General features: G+C 38.4%; 1 protein-coding gene across 1 annotated transcript in view; it reads right to left on the minus strand.

Annotated features, from left to right (window-relative positions):
- Nucleotides 1–4,820: 4,820 nt before the first annotated feature.
- The window catches only part of PIGK (phosphatidylinositol glycan anchor biosynthesis class K), a 66,022-nt gene continuing 51,956 nt past the window's right edge, over nt 4,821–18,886 (minus strand). Inside the window, 1 exon segment of the mRNA XM_033067141.2 lies at nt 4,821–5,443. Coding sequence (XP_032923032.1) covers nt 5,327–5,443 — 117 coding nt within the window. The 3' untranslated portion in view covers nt 4,821–5,326.

Below are 18,886 nucleotides of genomic sequence, written 5' to 3' on the forward strand. Positions count from 1 at the left end.
TTTTCACACTGAAAATTAACGCCAAAACATGAAATGTCAAATGATGCCCTTTGACCACCATGTGGATGGAGATCCAGCATCACAGCAGAAGCAAAGCTGGTGATTTTACCTGGGCCAGCTGTGGAACAGACTCCATGGCAAAGGCAGACGTGTGGAACCAGACCCATGCAGCATCCCCTCAGTGCTGAGCCCCCTCCAAGGGTGCCAGCTGCACAGCACAGCCAGGAGAAAGGGACACATCCCTTTGTCCTGCCTGGCACTGATGGCCAGGCCACACCAGAGAGGCTGCACAGAGATGACAAACACCCAATGTCCCTGTCTGCTATGGAGTGCTTTGACCAGGAGTTGTCAGAAAAACAGAACAGACAGGAAAACTACAGACAACCCCAGACAAACAGATGGAAACCTGTAAGAACAAACTCATAAAGAAGATAGATTGGGTAAGATGTAATGCAGCTTTTGTAAGCAAAACTCTGCCTTGCAAATCCGCTTGGAATTCCACAACTAGGTTTGCAAAAGACTTTCAAAGAAGTTACAGTTCACACAGAAAAAAAAAGAAAGATCCTCACCCTATGGAACCTATCTGAACATAGAAAGGAAATCTATTTGCTAGTTCAGATTAGTCAGTTTTGTCACAGGGACTAATATGACATGCCATGCATCTCCCAAATAAACCACAGCCTGCTGGCCTGCTCTCTGCTGAGCTGTCACCAAAGCCACATCAACAGCAGTGTGAAAAATGCCACTTCATGGTGAGGACCCCGTAGGCTGAACTTTCCTGTTACACTGTCCAAACAGTTTGCTTCTTCTGGGGCTTGTTTTTATTCAAGGGATTGTTGTAAACAACATCACCAAAACAATTTAGACCAATACAATTTGCATCTCTATTAAGCCTGTTTGATCTTCACGTGGTTGAGAAGACACTTTCACTATATACACTGCTTTTTTTTCTGCAGATCATAACTTTATAGATAGATTAGTCTCTTGGGTGAAATATGTTATGCTTGTGTCAATCCAAAGGTGAATTAGTCTGGAAGCATGATAAAATTCTACCAGGTCACAGAGAGTTCTGTAACACAGACAGAGCTGAAGATCTGTACATGAGGACACAGAGCTTTCCTGTCCCAACCTTTCTCCCACACTGTACCATATACAAAGGTTGTCTTCTCTCCAAATACTACAGACTGTCTGAAATGCACCACTCTCACTTTGTGGATTGCCTTCCACTTCATCTATTTTTATCAAGGCCAAATAATACTGACCACATAAAAGCTTTTGACTTCACAATGCAAAGTACTGGATGAAATCTTCACATTTACCAGAAACTAGCAGTGTCTCATTTCCTCAGCTATACTGAATGGATAATTAGGGAAGCCTTCAGATCAGAAACTTCCTTTTTATTCCTTCCTTCTAAGCATCCATCAGAGAAGAGAAAGCAGCAGTTCTCTAACATCAAAAAACCCCTTACTGACATGCTGTCAGTATCAGGATTGCCAGGGCTGTCTTCTGCCCTGCCTCAGCTGGTCCTTCCAGTCCCTCTCACAGGAGTACAGTGCAATACCTCCCTGTCCTTATCACTGCACAAATCCTCTCCACCCAGGATAAATTCACAGCTGAACCTGGCCTTAGCCCCTGTGCAAATCACTGATTTAGTGCAACTCAGCCCTGCTCCAGCATGCAATGATGCTCCTCTGAAGGCAGACTGGACCACAAGTTCCATTTACTTCCAGTACATTCTGTGCATGAGAATAAAAATCCTTGACTCCTGAAACAAGAGACAGAAATGGGCTCAATGTGCAGGCACTCAGCAAGAGAATTAGACCCAGATTATATTTGCTTTTCTGTAATCAATAACAGATACCAGCTTTCAGGAGGAAAAACCAACCAAAAGGAAAAAACCCTCCATTCTCTAGAAGACACACCATCACTAATGTTTGTACAGATACCTGTGAACAGCCTCAGATATTTGCTTATGCCAAGAGAACAGCATTTCATCATAACAGTCATTAAACATAAAAACACTCAGCTGGCATAAACTAAGAAACACTGATTGTCTCCCCCCCGCTCAGCTTTCTTTCTCCACTCATTTTTTGTAGGAACCTCACTTTTCAGTCTGTAACAGAAGCACAGCTTAGTCACACATTTTGCCAGCCTTAGGGTCTGGTCACAGGCACTCCAGGAGACAGGAGAGCACCTGGGTGTGAATACAGCCCTTACTTTTTCTTCATTCAATAATAAAAATACATTTTAAGATGTGATCCCGAAAGAGAGCTGAAAAACTGACATGACCAACATCTATTTTTAGCATCCATGAGTGTTCTGAACGATATTTTAAAACCCCATTGCAGGACCTGTCAATGCAGTTCCACAGTACAGGGTGCAGACACTGAGTTTTGCAGACGTGGGCACACTTGGTTCACAGACCTATCCAAGCAGAGTCACAAAATGGTGAAATTCAATTCTGCTCAAAAAGTTCCCATGCAAAGAAGCATCAAGAAACTGCCATCTGGCTTGTCTTCTGGATTCCATTGAAAAGATCATCTGTGCACCTATACTGCAAAGCACACTTGGCCTGCAGAACACAAATGGTTTGTGACTGAGGGTGACATGGTTGGCTCCCAGAGCACACATTTCAAACTGAGCTTGAAGGCCTCCCTGGGAAAATGAAAAGATTACTAACTTTAAATAAAAAATAAATATACAACACACACTTACAGACAATTCTGTGACATTCCTGTACTTGCTTTCAGACTAACTGTTCAAAGAATAAAAGCTATCACAGCATAGGAAATACTGTCCCATAGGTGTAGCATAGGCAACTTTATGATGTCTCAGAATGATCCATTTCAACTCCTCACTTCTGTGCATACAAAAATGTTAAAAATGCCTGAAGCATAGTTTGCTGCATTCCAGTCAAACTGTTGTTCTCACTTCAATTTAATCACCTTCACATGCATACTTACTGAGTGCCTCTATTCATAAATTGCATTTTAATAACCCACCTAATTGCCTCCTTTTCCCTAAGCAGATAAGCTTTTAAAAAGACAGAATCTTTGCTTTCTTCTGCTACTGGCAAAATTCACCTGAGTTCTGTAGATACTTCTGTTGCTTCCTGCAAAAGGTGGCTAAAAGAGGGAAACAGAAAAATTGAGTAAGGCCTGAGGAGTCCAAATAAGTGTAATGGCAACTGAAGCAAGGCACAAAGCTCTATCAACTTCACTTTATATACTTTTTAAAGTGTGGCAAAACTTGCGTATAAAATAAATATTCGACTAAAATATTTATAATAATTGAAAAATAGTTGAATTAGGAAAGGAAAGCTAAGCCAATCCTCTATGGAATTCTGTAGGATTAATTTCCATACTGGGTCTACACATTTCTACATGGTCTGTGCACAGCAGATTTTACTTGATTGTTGTATTAGAAATTGCTCAGGAGGAAAGAAAAGGTTTTCTGATTTTATGAAAAGTCACCATTATATCAGATTTTGGATATCAAGTCATTGCTTTTGAAGGACATTACCAAAAAAAAAACCCAACCCCCAAACCTAATACACTGTGAATAGACAGTGACAGACTTCCAGCACCAGGAATGCTGCTCAGACCCATCCTACAGAGTGCTTCTCTTTCCTGTAAGTTGCATTGTTATTGCAGGGAGGATCTGTGCACCAGTTACATAAAAGCTTCTGATCAGTCCAGTGTGAAGACATGTCCAGTATTATCTACCCCACAACATCAGTTTACAGAACTACAGGAACAGTAGGAATGCTTTGGATTTAATCCCTACTCCTGAGCCTTAAGCCCTTGCTACTGAAAACAATTCCAGCTCTTCACCAAGAAGTGCCATGAAGAGGAGGTGTAGGTAAATGTTTACCTTCCCTTAATGGATCATTTTGTACCTTCAACATCTCCAAGCCTAGTAAATCTTTGGAGATAAAAATCCAAGGCTTCAGTTCTTAAGCTGCACCACACTGCTGCTTTCCCTATCCTCTGGAAGCCTCAGTGGCTCCTCCACAGCCCTGCCAGGCTCTTACAGCTCACCTCCTCTCACCTGAGGCTGGAATGCCACAATCACACTGGAAGAGAAGAAAAAAGAACAGAAATCTTTATGCACTCGGATTTGTATGTGCAACAGGAAATGCTCAGAACCAGATCTGAGGAAAAATACACTGACTCTGATATTATGTGTGATTATAAGTAATTCCTAATAACTTCTAGAGATATGTGTCTAGTACTTACACCATGGCTGTTTCAGGTAAGCTTTGTTTTGATTAAGGTATGGAACAAGTTCCAAAAGCACAAGGCAAAAGCTTCTCCTCACTGACAGATGTGCTCTTCTCTTCACAAATATCACTATATTATACAGACAAAACCCTTTTAGCATACATTCATCAATAAATGTCCAGGAAGAACAAATCAATATGCCAAACCAGAATTTATAAAACACAGGCAACAAAACAAAACATTTTCTAAGGGCTCAGAAACTACAGAATACAAATGTACCATTTATAATGTTTTACGTCCTGATGTCAGAGTTGATTTTCTTCAGTGCAAAAATACAGTGCACTGAAAATTTTGAAAGCATCCAAGTCCATATTGTATGCAATGAAAATACAACACCTATGAAGGGTTTCTAATGGACATGGTGAAGTCTTTTCATGTTTTTTGGCTGCCTTTTAAAGTAGATTCAGCAAGGTCATAATTTTCTTTTCACTTTCACCAACTCATAGAATTCTAGACTCAAAATTGCCTAAGGTGAAAGGACTGATCTAAGGGTTGCATTTGACAGGGAAGAAAAAAGAATAAGAAAAAAGAAATCAATATATTCCCGAGTATTTTTATTTTTGTGAAGAAAGCTTCCAATATGCCATGCCAAAGTCTGAAAAGTGGGTCAAGTTTTTATTGAGAAAATTACATCTTACATAACATTCTCCAAAATGTCCAGTTCATTAGTAATAGGTGACTTCTTCTAAGATGTACTTCAAAGTACAGTGGATAGAATTTGCCCATTTACAATCCAGCAGCAATCACAGAAATCAAGTTACTGGGTTTAGGTCCTGCCCTTTTTAAAGTTTAACCAGAAGGAAAAAAGCTCAGAAAATCATTAAAATAGGTTTAAATCAAAACAAAGTGAAATAGCAGTAACATTAAAACCATTTGTCAGAATCTTTCCAGAAAAAGGGGCAGAAGAGATGGCTTCAAAAGAACCTTTAGAAGGGAGATGTAAACACAGTGTTTCAACACAACCATAATCCACATGCAGAGAACACAGGTGATACCCAAGAACCCAAAGTAGCAGCCAATGCAAGTGTCTTGTTTGCTCCAGTTCAGAAGACATGTTTCATGTGCTTGATTCCGTATGTTTTGAAGAAAACCATGATGATCAATGCCCAGAGTCCTAAAATAAATCCTCCAGGAGGATGCCAATCCTTTTGCTTTGGTTTCTGGAAAAAAAAGAAAAAACAGAAAGAGGAAAAAAAATTGTACTTAGTTCTCACAAGAAGCAGTGCACTGTGTTTATCAAGTGCAAAAAAATAATCCTTGCTGTTGAACAAAATACCAATGAGCTGTATTTCTTCATGAAATAGAAGCATCTTTTTGATGTGATGGGGAGCTAATGGGAGGCAAGTTGCCACTCAAGCAGGGAGGGTTAGTACCACAAAAAGGCCACTGGAACTGTGCCTGAGATACCACTTTGCCTGTGTGTATTGGTATAGTGGGATGTGTTCCAGCTCATTTATTTGGACAGATTTTCTTATATTTGGTCTCATGTTAATACAAGAGAAGAATTCTCCAAGTATGAAAAATAGCTCCTACAAGTGAAAATGTGAAAGAGAAAAAAGAATGTTGTTTTTCCACTACCTGTTTTCCACAGCTGCTTTTGTACTCAGAATTACGTGAATAAACGGATATCTGACCACATAACAAGCAAAGACTCATCATTACAGCAACATCATAAAACAAAATGGGATTGTTTTCAATGTCAATCACATTTCCCAGGGGCCTCATTGAGTCTAACTGCCTTTCCCTAATGTAGAAATATATTCTGCAATTCAAAACTCTGTCCCTCTTCAAGAAATTTTTCATCTTCAGTAAAACATCATACACTGTAATTGAAGGCCTTTTCTGTCTCACACGTAGCAGCTAGACAAGATAAAACTTGCCTGTCTTCTTCCTCCCCTTATTAAACCAAAAGTTCACATACTCCACAGTCAGAGAATAAAGAAATGGACTGCAGAAGATAAGAGCTGCCATGTAGCCCAAGATCTGTCTGGGGCAAAAATAAGGTGACTAGATGAATGCAAAATTTTATTAAAGACTATTGTGACTAAAATATCAGAATTATAGTATTTAGAAGTATAACCCAGTCCCCCAGGCCTGTGCTTGCTCTTGCCCTCAGCAGGTAGGTTTTACAGATCTAGCTAGACAGGGATGATTTACTATTACGATAATAAATACTGAAGCACTCGCTGAGATTTTTATTCCTGCCTTGCTGGAAGATTTGCACCATTTTGTCCTTGTGCAGAATGAGACACAAGGGGCACAGACCATTTTGGTTTTGTTGCATTTCAGTCAAATTTAAAATTCTCTTTCTTCGAAGTGAGTAACTGTTATAAAAGTTGCTGTTTTAATTTCAGCATCAATCCACACAGAGAAGCTTGTTGTTCTCTGCTAAATGTACCAGGGAGGCTGGTGAACTTTAATGCAAGAAGGAACAATTTGCAATGTCTGTTCTTTCAAAACAGCTTTCCTATCAACAAAAAACAACATTTGTTGGTTGCTCAGCTCCCACACTCTTAGCTTTAGGATTTTTCTGTAAGTACTGTGCTGGCAATTAAAAAGTAGAACAAACAGTCACATCACCTGAGACACCCAAAGAACTTGGCAGTCTGAAATATTAATGATTTTACTCTGATACAGGAATCACAAAACCAGCATTATAAATTGCACCAACCACAACAAAACCAAAGATGTGAGCAGAGCAGGTGTCTCTGTATGCAAAGCACTGAATTCCCTGAGCAGCACTCGTCAGCTGCAGCGAGTGCTGTTGGTGATCTGCCACCTCACTGATATTCACAACTGCACATCTCCACATAAACATCTCTGAAAATCAACTCTGCCTGTTCAAAGGCTGCCAGCACACCTCGCTTCTGAGAGTAACAGCACATGACACTTCTCCACACAAAGGGACTTTCTTGTTTAAATCTTCCTAATTAACCCGTAACTTCGTATGCATATTGCAGTGCCTGTTCCATCAATCTCTTTGTACTATCAATCTTTCCCTTCTTGGATCTCAGACAAGTATCTTACCACAAAGTGGCACCTGACCCTTCAAGACAAATGACTTCAATTTGCAGCCAGTGACACTAAAAGCCTCTCTTTCCTATTTGGTATAGAACACGTAATTTAATTTCTTTAAAGAATTTATATGAATAAATATTTATAAGGTGATCTATGAGTATGGTTTTACATTTTGTCATGTCTTGTACTGAAGTCTCCATGGAATTGTGCAAGGGAAGAGAGGCCAGTGCAGCACTGGCTCTGCACTGGGAAATCAAGGACATATATATAGTCAGTTTAAAGTCATGGGATGCAATGTTAAAATGCAAAGGATTAAAACCATGAAGGCATGACAAAAATTATATGAGGCTGTACAAGAGCTACATAGTCAGTAATCTTAAAAATAAATTATCCTAATAAGATTTACAGACCCAGAAACTGAAATCTACATGTAAATATTAAACCACAATAAAAGGGCAAAAATATGCAACTCTGTTGAATATCCGTAAGTCAATATCTCTAAATGGTTAATTGAGCACAAAATCATACTGAAATAGGCCAGTATTTTCCATGAGGACATCAAAACCTTATGAATATCTAAAATGGGATTACACAGACTCACATTTAAACCTACAAAGTATACCTGCAAGAGCTGAAATACCTAATTTCATTTAAATTAACTCGCTCATAGATTCCCAAGAGAGTTCACCACTAAATTAAAAGTATAATTAGTTGTCAAACTAACAAGTTCATCTTTCTAAAATCCTAACGAATACAAGGCAGAAAGCATCGACCGTGGCCCCGAGCAGACCCAGCCAGAGCTGCCGGAGCCAAGGAGGGATGGGATCCCTCCCAAAAACACACCAGTGCCTCACCCACCCTGCTGCAGAAGCTGCTGTGGCTATTTTGTGTAGGCAGAAGGGAAAGAGTCACAGAGATCTCTCTTTATGGGAAAGACTATTACAGTAAGAAAGAATTCACTTTAATAGCAAATGAAAATCCTTTTTAGATCCACATACTGGAAAAAGGTTTAGAAAAGCCAGAAATTCTTTCTATGCTTACACCAGTTCTGCAGTCACAAGCCCAGATAAACTCTCTCTTTATATCAATTTTAGGATTGATCAGAAAGCATTGCTGTAAGTAAAGTTTTTCACAGATTAAAAAAAAAAATTCAGTAGTTCTCCTATGACCATTGCCGAGTTCAGAATCTTATTTCAGCAAATTTCTGTGAGATTCAGGCAATTTTTACATGTCAGGCATTTTCTCACTTGCAAGAAAATGCTAAATGGACCAAAACCATGTTAAGTGTCCCAGTATTTTGATCTGCAATTTATTATCTATCACTATTACGTTCCAAATTGATGTGAGAATGTGTACTACAGACTGGTTGGACTACCTACAAATTACAGAAAATTTGTTCATATTTGGGACTGCTCTGGAGAAGCAGAGGCAACACTCTTTTTGCTCAAGTTTTTCTGAATTTCATTGTAGTACCCACCTAAGAACCACTTCTGTAAGTGACGTATTTGGGTATTGTGATTTACACCACACCACAATGCCATTACAAACACTCTCTTTATTCCTACAATAATAGCAGTAACATAGGTGAAATGCACGTTCAGAATGGTACAATCTGTCATGAACAAATACATTTAGCAGCTTAAGGACTAGTCATTATGGAATTGCAGGAGATTCCAAATTAAAAAGACAGGTAGCTAAGCAACAGCAAACTGCCTCCTGTGAACAGTTTTTTGCTGTATGTTCTCTAGTTCTGGTAGACTCATTATCCTGTGGAACTTAAAAACAGTTAACAGAGAGTTGCTCCAAATACTGTAATTAAGCAGAGGATAAAACAGTGTATTTTCAAACTGGATGGGTCTATAGGGATCTGAATGGAAAGTATCCAAGACTTTCAATGAAGGTGTTTCATAAAACATGCAATACGTGTTACTCCAATTAAAATGAGCTTTATGAAAAAAATAATTTTAAAAAGCTGAAGTGGTAATTAGAGGAAAAATGGTTTCATTTAAAAATACAGAAATAAGATTTAAAACATCACATATTAATATTTCACATGGACAAACTCTCTAAAGCTTATCTATAAGGATAAATGTGCTTTCCACACCAGAAGACTGTCAGATTATAATATCCAGAACAGAACTCTGTCTTAGTGTTCTCAGTAGGCACAAAAATATTGCTACAGTAACAGAAAGCTTTGGTTTAAACTCACAATCCACATCTGAATAGTGGCAGCACAGTAAGCCATGCAAACAGACAGGAATTAAGTAATTCCCAAATGAAACAGGAATACACAAATTCTTCAATCACCTCTAGGAGATGAGGGTTTTAAGAAAGGGTGCAAAAGCTTAGAAATAAATGTGCACATCATCCTTCTTGCAGGGGATGTTCTCCCCAACCTGAGGCAGATGGTGTGTGTTTGTACCAGGAGTGCAAAACATCCCTGTGCAACTGCACAAAAATAACACATCAGAAGTGCTGTGTGCCAGAGAGTCCATTAAAGTGGCAGCTATTGGATTTCAAATTAATCCCTGCTTAATTCTCACTGCAGTTTCAGTGCTGAGTGTCCTAGACCCAGTTCTGGCCTATTTATTGCAGCACAAGTGGTGTAAAACATCCAAGACAGCGGTAGCTACAGCCAGGAGAGAGGCTATGCACATCCTCTGTCCACCTCCCCTAGTCCTGGGGAGCAGCAAACACTTGCAGGGAAGTGAAAAACACTTGTCTGTGCAGTGCTTGCACTCACTGGGGTGAATTTCATATATTTTGGGGGGTGAAGAAAGAAATTTCCAAATTTCTTCTTAGTCATTCTCCATTTAAATGAATGTTTCTTTTTCTTCCACAGCATGCCAAAGGTTTTCTTTCTTGTTCCTCAAGGTACCAAATTTTATGTGAGGGTCTGTTGTAAAAACCAGTATAGAAATGTGAAAAAAAGATCCATGTCTCAAAACAGGTCTTTAAAATTCAAGGTGAACCTCAAATCCAAAAAGCTAAATTCTGCTACACAGTGCACTGTGCCAAGAGCACACTATGTATTTCCTAGAGGCACTCCAACAACTCAGGTTTACTTGCAATTTAGAATTTCAAACTGGGTAATCCTTTCAATTCCTAGGACAAAGCTCACAACGAAGTTTATTTTCAGAATGAATTTATATGTATCACATGCAAATCACAGCACAAAGTATGTCCTCAAAGCTTTCAGTGGAAGTCAACGCTTCTAATTTGTTGGGTAGTTTGGATTTTGGGGTCCTCACAGGGGAGTGGGGGAAATCAAATAACTCCAGCCATCAAGTAATAGTTTAATCCTCTCTGTGCCCACAGCAAGATTAAAGTCATAAGAGAATTCCAGCACAAACTGTGCCTGTTAATCTGCAAAACAATTTCAAGTACTTTTGTCTAATCTCCCGGTTTGTATTTATTAACCACAGTGCCATGATTACTGATATCTCCAGTATTAATAAAATAATGAAGAAAGTTCATTCATCAACAACAAAAACTCACAAAGGGTACAGGGAAAAACAGCAGCTAAACTAAATTAACATCAATACCAACAACTGCATTTTAATATTTACTTTATATAATCATTGTAATAGGAACAATACTATTATGCTAGCTTTACTTTTTTCATTTCCTTCTAAAATTCATAATCTATAAGGACTTTTTAAAAATTAGCTTCTACTTATTACTGCCTACTTTCACAGTTATCTCTTAGCATTTCACAGCACTGTAAAGTGCTTTTAGTGGTAAACAATTATTCACTAATCTTCCAACCTGTGATACAACACATAATATACAACCTGTAATCAAAGGGAGCCTTGCCAGCACCTGGGCAGTTGAATTCCCAGACAAGCCAGACACTGAGCTGACACTGAGCTATATACTGGAATTCACAAATCCTTTAGAGAGGAGATGAGAAAAGTCAGATTAGGTTGCATTTAGAAAAAAAAGTGCAACTGCCTCTATATATGCTAAGCAAATTTTCTTTATGTTTTAATCAAATTCATACCTGTATATAAAGCCATGATCATGATTTTCCACAAAAGGATGCCTAAGTCAACAGCAAATATATGAATTACATTTGCAAACACAAAGGTTCATGCCAACTGAAGCATGCAAAAATACCAGATGAGCACCTTAATTAAGTAGACTTGGTATTCAAAACTCAGTCATTGCTACTTAGAGAAGCGTGCTTCTTTTTTAATACATTTATATTTAATTAATTTAAACAAGAGGATTACTAGCAAAAACAAGACTAAAGGCAAGAATTTAATGCTCAGTGTCACACCACAAATGGAAAGATAAAACTCCTTGAGATCCTTACAATGGAGGGAGTCAGAATGACAAAAATACACTGGTGAGGTAGACCTCAGCAGAGAGAAACCTCTAAAAATCATCAGATATAAAAGCAACTCACTACTACTGAAACTTTGAGTTAAGCAGACAGAGACAGCAGAGGACTACGGAAGTGAAGGCTGCTAGAGGGACAAGAATATTTTGTATCCACAAAAAAAAGTGGTGTAAATAGGGCCAAGTTATTGTCAGGGTACCATTTTTCCAAAAGCATGCACTGCTCACCTTCCCCTGGGAAAAGATTATCTCATTCTTCTACTGTGCAGGTCTTGTTCCCACAAACGCAACACTGCACTGCCAGTGGGAGGAAACCCTAGCCAACCTCTCAGTGCTGCAGAGCCAAGGCCACCAAAGAGGGACACATGCATTCAAGGACTCCCACCTGTTTCATATGGGATCATTTTTCCAAGTACCAGGCTCATCCAGCCCAGCCATTCTGAGGAGCACAGCACTCCTACTTCTAGAAACTTTGACGTGGATTTCCCTTAGCATCTCTCTGAACCACAAGGTGAGTCCACTCAATGCTATTAAATCAATTTTTCTAAGGAAGTTTTTATTCCTAATCTTATAAAATTAATTGTATGCTCAAAACTTTCATTATAAAGTGTAATTTTGATCATTCAAATTCAAGCAAAGTTTTTTTTCTGTTTATGTAGAGAAACCATGATGTTAATAAAGTATTATGCTGTTTCTTCCAAAATAGTAGTGATGGTTCCAATCACACTTTTTTTTCTGCACATCCTGTAAGTCTCTATTCATTCACTGCCAGGTGACAGGCTGTATTAACTACAGATGTTAGACTGCATTAGTTCTCATACTGAGTATGCCACACTGAGCACAAGATCTAGTCAAATACTTCAACAGCTACATTTGAAATCCAAATAAGTATTCCTTATACACATAGTTTTTAATGTCCATTTCTCAAATCTATACAGCTATAATTTAAAATGTTCTCTGTTACCCTAGCTCTGTGCTGCATTATATGCATGTGCAGTAAAGCTCCACATTTTCCAGCTCCAGCTTGCACAGAAACAGCATTACAGTGAAGAGGCAGGCATGACAAAAAGAACAGAGGAGAAGCAGGGTTGAGGCGAAAGATGCCTTCACACTTAAAAGAGCAAGATCAAGTTTGGCTGTACTGTTACTGCAATACAATTTCATTTTCAGTGAGAAACCAGTGAATAACAGCTAGTGACAGACTGGTTTGTTCCACCACCCCCCAGCTTTTAAAGGTGATTCTGTATTCAGTAGTTTTGTGCTCATAAGCCAAACAAGTATTCTTACCCAAGTTTATGTTGTATGTACTCTCTAAGGGGATCAGGAAAAGAGGAAAAGGAGAAAGACCTGTTCTGAAATATCAACCCAATTCTTTGGATACCCTAGCTGCTATAGAAAACAAATCATAAAACATGGACACTGCAATCACACAGGCACTTAGTGGCTGCACATAATTACACCTACACAAAAAAGCCATTTCTGTTGCACTCGGTACATCAAAGGACAAGGAGTCCCAGAGAGCAGATCCATTCAGGCACAGAGTTTTTGTAGGCATTAAGAAAGAATAGCAGATTTATGGTATCATAAATAATCACTGCTCCCATGTGACATTTGCATGACACAGGTCATCAGTCAAATATTATGTGGGGTTCACAAAGAGAATCTTCCTGGAAGAATGAATGAGTGTAGCTGAGGACACACCCTCACAGACCACCACAGTAACTGGTACAGAATCAACAGCTTCCAAAAGGGTCTTTAAAAAGGATGAAACCACACGGGTTTATCTAGGGGCAAACCTACACTAACCACAGGTTACTCTTCTATTGTCCTGCTGTCATTCAGTCCCTTCTAAGCACCACTCATCACCCATTTGTCAGCCTTGTATTTGTAGATAGGCTTGCATGTTAAGCAATCCTGAAAAGAACTAATTCACTGGCTAATTCACAGGAACGCCCATCACTACAGAACAAATCACTTGCACAAGGCTGAATCACAACTTCATGCAAAGAATTTGCACAGGAACAATGATGCAGGATGCTTGACTGTCCAACAGTATGAACACAACTGCTCCATTACCAAAGTCTTCATCCATTTACCGTTTCCATTCATTCTTCAAATGGAAATGATTTCATCAAATTTCAGCCCTCTGAATTATTTAGGAAAACAATTCTAGACAGAGCACTAGAGAGCAGCCTGCCAATATCTCTGTCTGTGGCCATTCATCAGTCCTGTCAAGAGCTCGTGAGTTACATTTCTGTGCTCCTCACAGCATGCTACTGAAGAGTAAACAAAACATAATTAACTTAACAGAAAAAAATCACCAATAACACCTAGGATTACATGGTTAAGTGGGACAAATGTGCAAATATATTTGGAGCTAACAGTGCCTTCCCCTGAGGAAAAGTGTTCAGAAAGGTATTTGCTGTCACAGCACTACAAAATATATTAAGATTGATAACATTTATATTTTTTCCTATCAATGTGAGCTACTTTTTATGCTGCATAAGCTCAGAACAAATACAGTGGATAGAAGAAAAAACATCTAACAAAACTCCTACTGCTAATTTTACTACTCACTGGAATAACATTTAAATAAACACGTCTATCAGGGAAGCTTTCATATGTAAACAATAAAAAAGTCATTATTAATAAGCACTGTACAAGGTTATGTGAGAAATGAAAATGTTACACAACACTGAACAGACACCAGAAAATGGAATTAAATCTTTCATCTTGGACAACGTACTATAAAATACTTCAGTAATCTGCTTTATACAGGAAGGTTCCAATCCTGCATATATTTAGTGACAGGTAACACAAACTGGGTCAAAAATTTAGTCTTGCACTCAAATTACACATGTGTTTATACACACACCAATACTGTGCAACATTAAGCAAAAAAAACAAGAACAAAGACTATGAAATACATTTCCCTTTGCCTAAAGATCTTACAGCATCCTCTCCTTTCCTCTACCCAACACACATCCATGCTCACGCTCGGCTGTCTGATTCCTGCCATTATTATTCCAGGGACATAAACAGAGCCATCAGAAACCAGAGAGCTCATCTAAGAGCCACAGTGGTTGCTGACCCTCTTCTCTAGGTCTCATCTCACCAAAACTGCACGACCAACACTTCACTTTCAGTAAGGTAATTCCCAAACACAGCTCTGGGGAGAGAAGGGCTAAGGAACAATCAGATCCTCTAAGGTTGGTGTGAAGAGACACTGGAAACTTTGTCAGAAGCCATCCAGCAGCAGCACAAAAGTGCTGAAGCAGAATGTGCCTCACTCCTGCAATATAGCAAATCTCTGGCCTTTCACCAGTTTCTACTGCAGACAAAGCCAGAAAAAATCTCAACAAGTTGGGCATTAATGAACAGTAATCTGGGGATACCAAAGGCAGCATTTTCATAGCCCAAACAGGCTTCTGCAGAAAAATCAGCTGCAAGCCAGGAAAAGGGCCCTTTCTCTGCACATAAAAAACAGTGTCTTACTAATCAATGACCACTAAGGAGCATTGCTTACTTTACACTTGCCAGTAAATCTCATTCCAAGTGCAAAGCCTGGTCCACCAAAGACTCTTCCTATGGAACAGCAAAACTGATCACCAAAACGAAAGTAATTCTGGAACAGTACTCCTGCTGTCAATGCTGTATTCAACAAAAGAAAAAGGCATTTAATTTACTATTACAAGGATTTGATAAATCAGTCTTCTCTTGCCTAGGGAAGTCCTAAAATTTATTCTACGTCCACAAATTATGAATTACTACACCACAGCAGTTTATCAGCTTTCTGATATAGACATGGTTTATATGTTTTTAATTGAAGAACGATTAAAAAAATAAAAGTAGTAGTAGCTCTTCATTCCATTATATCTTCAGCTTTTACTATACATTAAAAGACAATGAATAATTTATGTTAAATGTAGATTTATAATGCTACTGTTCATAATAATAATAATAATAATAATAATAATAATAAACATGATAGTCTCTACAACCCCATAGTTCTACTGCTAGGAATTATGCTTTCTCACTAAGGTTTTTGTGGCTTAATTGTCTTCATGTAATATTGATATCTGGTACTTGGATGTAATTAAGAATAGGGGAACCATTCTTAGAGTACTATTCCAATCCATTAGGTAAATTTTCTCACTATGATATGAAAATTTTCATCTACTTAATTAGCACACCTACTCCTTCCATGCCTAAGTGCACCTAAGCTGTGTTTTATGATGGCCCAAGGAAAGGAAAAAGAACCCACAACACATCAATTATTCCTCCACTCAGTTGTACAACTATTTTAAAATGTGTGAACAGTTAAGACAAAATTGAAAAATTATCATAATAGGCTTTTGACACTTCCCTGCTTAAGCAAAAATTAATTCTAACTCCCTGTTTTTATGCAAAGCCTTTATAATTTCTCTAATCTCGAGTTCCCACGAGAGAGAACACAATTCTTTCAAGTACAAGTATGTGAGGCTTGCCATCTTCTCTTTTTAGTTATGCAGTTTATTTGATGGAAGTCTAAACTGCTAAGCCTCCCTTTGTGCTTAATATAAGCCATCCTCAGTGGAAATACAAGTTAATTTAAGTAAAATGAAGTTTTAGGAAGGATGCATTCTATTGCACAGAAAGTCTCACTAAATCAAAGCTGTTTTAAATGCAGCATCTGCTTCCTGAAGGTCTAGAACCTGTAATAAAAATAAACTAAAAAGATTAAGAATTTTTAAAACTTACTTTTACATATAAAACATCATAAACATAAAAACAGACAAGTGGAGCAGCTTACTTCTAATTTTATTGAGTTTTGCAGCCTCACCTTGTATTGTGCATGAAGACACTCTTGCAACATAATGAATTAGCAGGTTTTAAGCATCATCTGTTTTATTAATGGTGACTATTATTAAAACATACTGCTTGTGCATCAGCTGTATTGTATTGCTGGGATACACTGCCACACACACTAAGCTGTGTGCACCACATCCTAAATTCTCTGTTATTCCACAGCACTGCTTAGCCCTAAAACACACCTGAAGTATTTATACATCACATACTTTGCTTCAGCAGCACAGGGTCTATTCTGATGCCTACAAATCTATTAAGGTCACAGACAGCTTGTGCAGATATTTAGTTATTCCCATGAGAGGCAGAGGTATATTATTTGCATACCATTATGTACTGAAAAACCTATTCAGTTATCCTCACTGGAGACAGCTCACCTCACTGCCCTAAATAGCATTCACTTTTCCAATATTTGAAGGAACAGCAAATAAATGGGACCCAGTGCAGACAAATCCAAAAAGACTCAGAATATCTAAGAATTTCAACTTATAAATAACAAATGTGAATGAATGCAGACCAATATACCACATAAAAATATGATGGAAGCAAGGAATGATGAAAAAAGTGAATTATATGCTTAAGACAGGACTAAAATACTGAGAGTGAAAATGGTTGAAGAGATGATTTTAGGAAAAAAGCTGACATTAGCCAAGCTTATTATGACCACAAAGGACAGCAAAGAGTCTCAAAGCACAGAACTCACTTAAAAATAGCCTCCTTACATTTGCAGTGACAGCAGCAGTTCTAATATCATCAAAGTGAGAAAGCTATTGATATTTTACCTATAGCAGGGCGCAACAGTTCACATGATGTCATAACTGAGACCCATGGGACCTGTACATATTGGTTCTTCAATACCAGCTGCAATACTGTGAATATTTGCTGTAATTAAAATATGTTCCAACATGCCCTAATTGTCCTCCTTGGTTTTATTCCCCCCATAATGACGATGTTTTCAATAAACATCTCCCAGCCTCTGCTCAAACCCATTTTCTACTTATCCTTCCTGATGTCACTACAGCCACAAAGAAGGGAGAATATAAATAAAGTATCTGTGTGCTTTGTGCAGAAAGTCAGAAGAGATTAACATAATGGTCCTTTACAGCCTTAGTCTGGAAATCAGAACCTCTCACTGTTAACCTTGGTTTGCTTTTTGCCAACCTGCTATGTGAAGTTTACTTCAAGCTGTAGGCATTTTTGAATCTGTCCGTTTCTGTAAAGCTCTGAGCACAGATAAAGCACAACAGAAACAGTAACCATTGCCTTGAAATCAAAGTTGTGAGCAGGTCGTGAAGAGCAACAAAAGGGGATCATGGCACAATCAGTTCCATGCCAAAACAAAGACACAGAAACATCAATAGTGCATATTGAAAGGTTTGTGCACACAGGATCTTCAAACACACAGCTGCTTCAACTGAAAAGAAGCAAATCAATTTTTTGAGTATAAGGAATATAATAATTTTTTGAGTCCATGGCTATACTGTTGCTACCAACCCTTGAAATGCAGTTATTTGAAGTTCACATGGGTAAACCACAGAGATCTACAGCACTCTATAAAGCCTGTCATGTTACAGTCATTTCCTGAACATCTTCCTTCATTTTACATCTTAAATAGTGCTTATTAAAAAGAAATGGTTACAGGAATTACCTCTTAAAGAAGCTGCAAATCCAGTGCAGCACCTCTAACAATTACAGCTGCTATAGAGCCAGGGTATCTTTTCATATATTTTTAATAGTACATCTGACAATTCTATATGCTGGTGGGTGTGAAACTGATGTCTCATAATCCACAAAATGGATGAGGCTACAGTCACATATAAAGCCTCATATTAGCAGTACTCTCAAGGGCAAACTGAGCACTCTCATGATATGCACAAAAGCCTCAAATTCATTTTCATTTTAACTTTCCACAGTAACAGCTATTTTTACTCTCATCTGCTCATGAGAAATATAAACAAAAACTTTCAGAAATACGAGTATACTTTATCAGTTTTAGCTGATACTAACTATCCTAGTTGGCTTTAGAAATTCTGTAGTCACATACTCAGCCAGGATGAAAACTGCCCTTCTTTTTTCAAGCAGTACTTTGCACTACTGCTGGGCTTAACGAGCACAGGACTCAACCAGGAGAGAGTGGAGTGTGGCCACTTGAGGAGCAGCCCCTTAAATTGCTCCAAGCTGTCTGTCAAACTCATCTCCCATCCTGTGCCAAAGAAAAATAAAGATAAAATGTCAATCTGTACATGTCAGGGTTTCACAGGTTGGGAAAGAGAAAAGAGACATGACCTCCAAAGACTGACAGATCAGATTTAAAGCTTCTTTGTCCAAACTGCAGGATCTGGACAGCCTAAAACAGTCATTCTGAAAACACTGCATCAGTTACAATCCATGCCTGC

The sequence above is a fragment of the Catharus ustulatus genome, chromosome 9, assembly GCF_009819885.2.
Source record: "Catharus ustulatus isolate bCatUst1 chromosome 9, bCatUst1.pri.v2, whole genome shotgun sequence".
Lineage (NCBI taxonomy): Eukaryota > Metazoa > Chordata > Aves > Passeriformes > Turdidae > Catharus > Catharus ustulatus.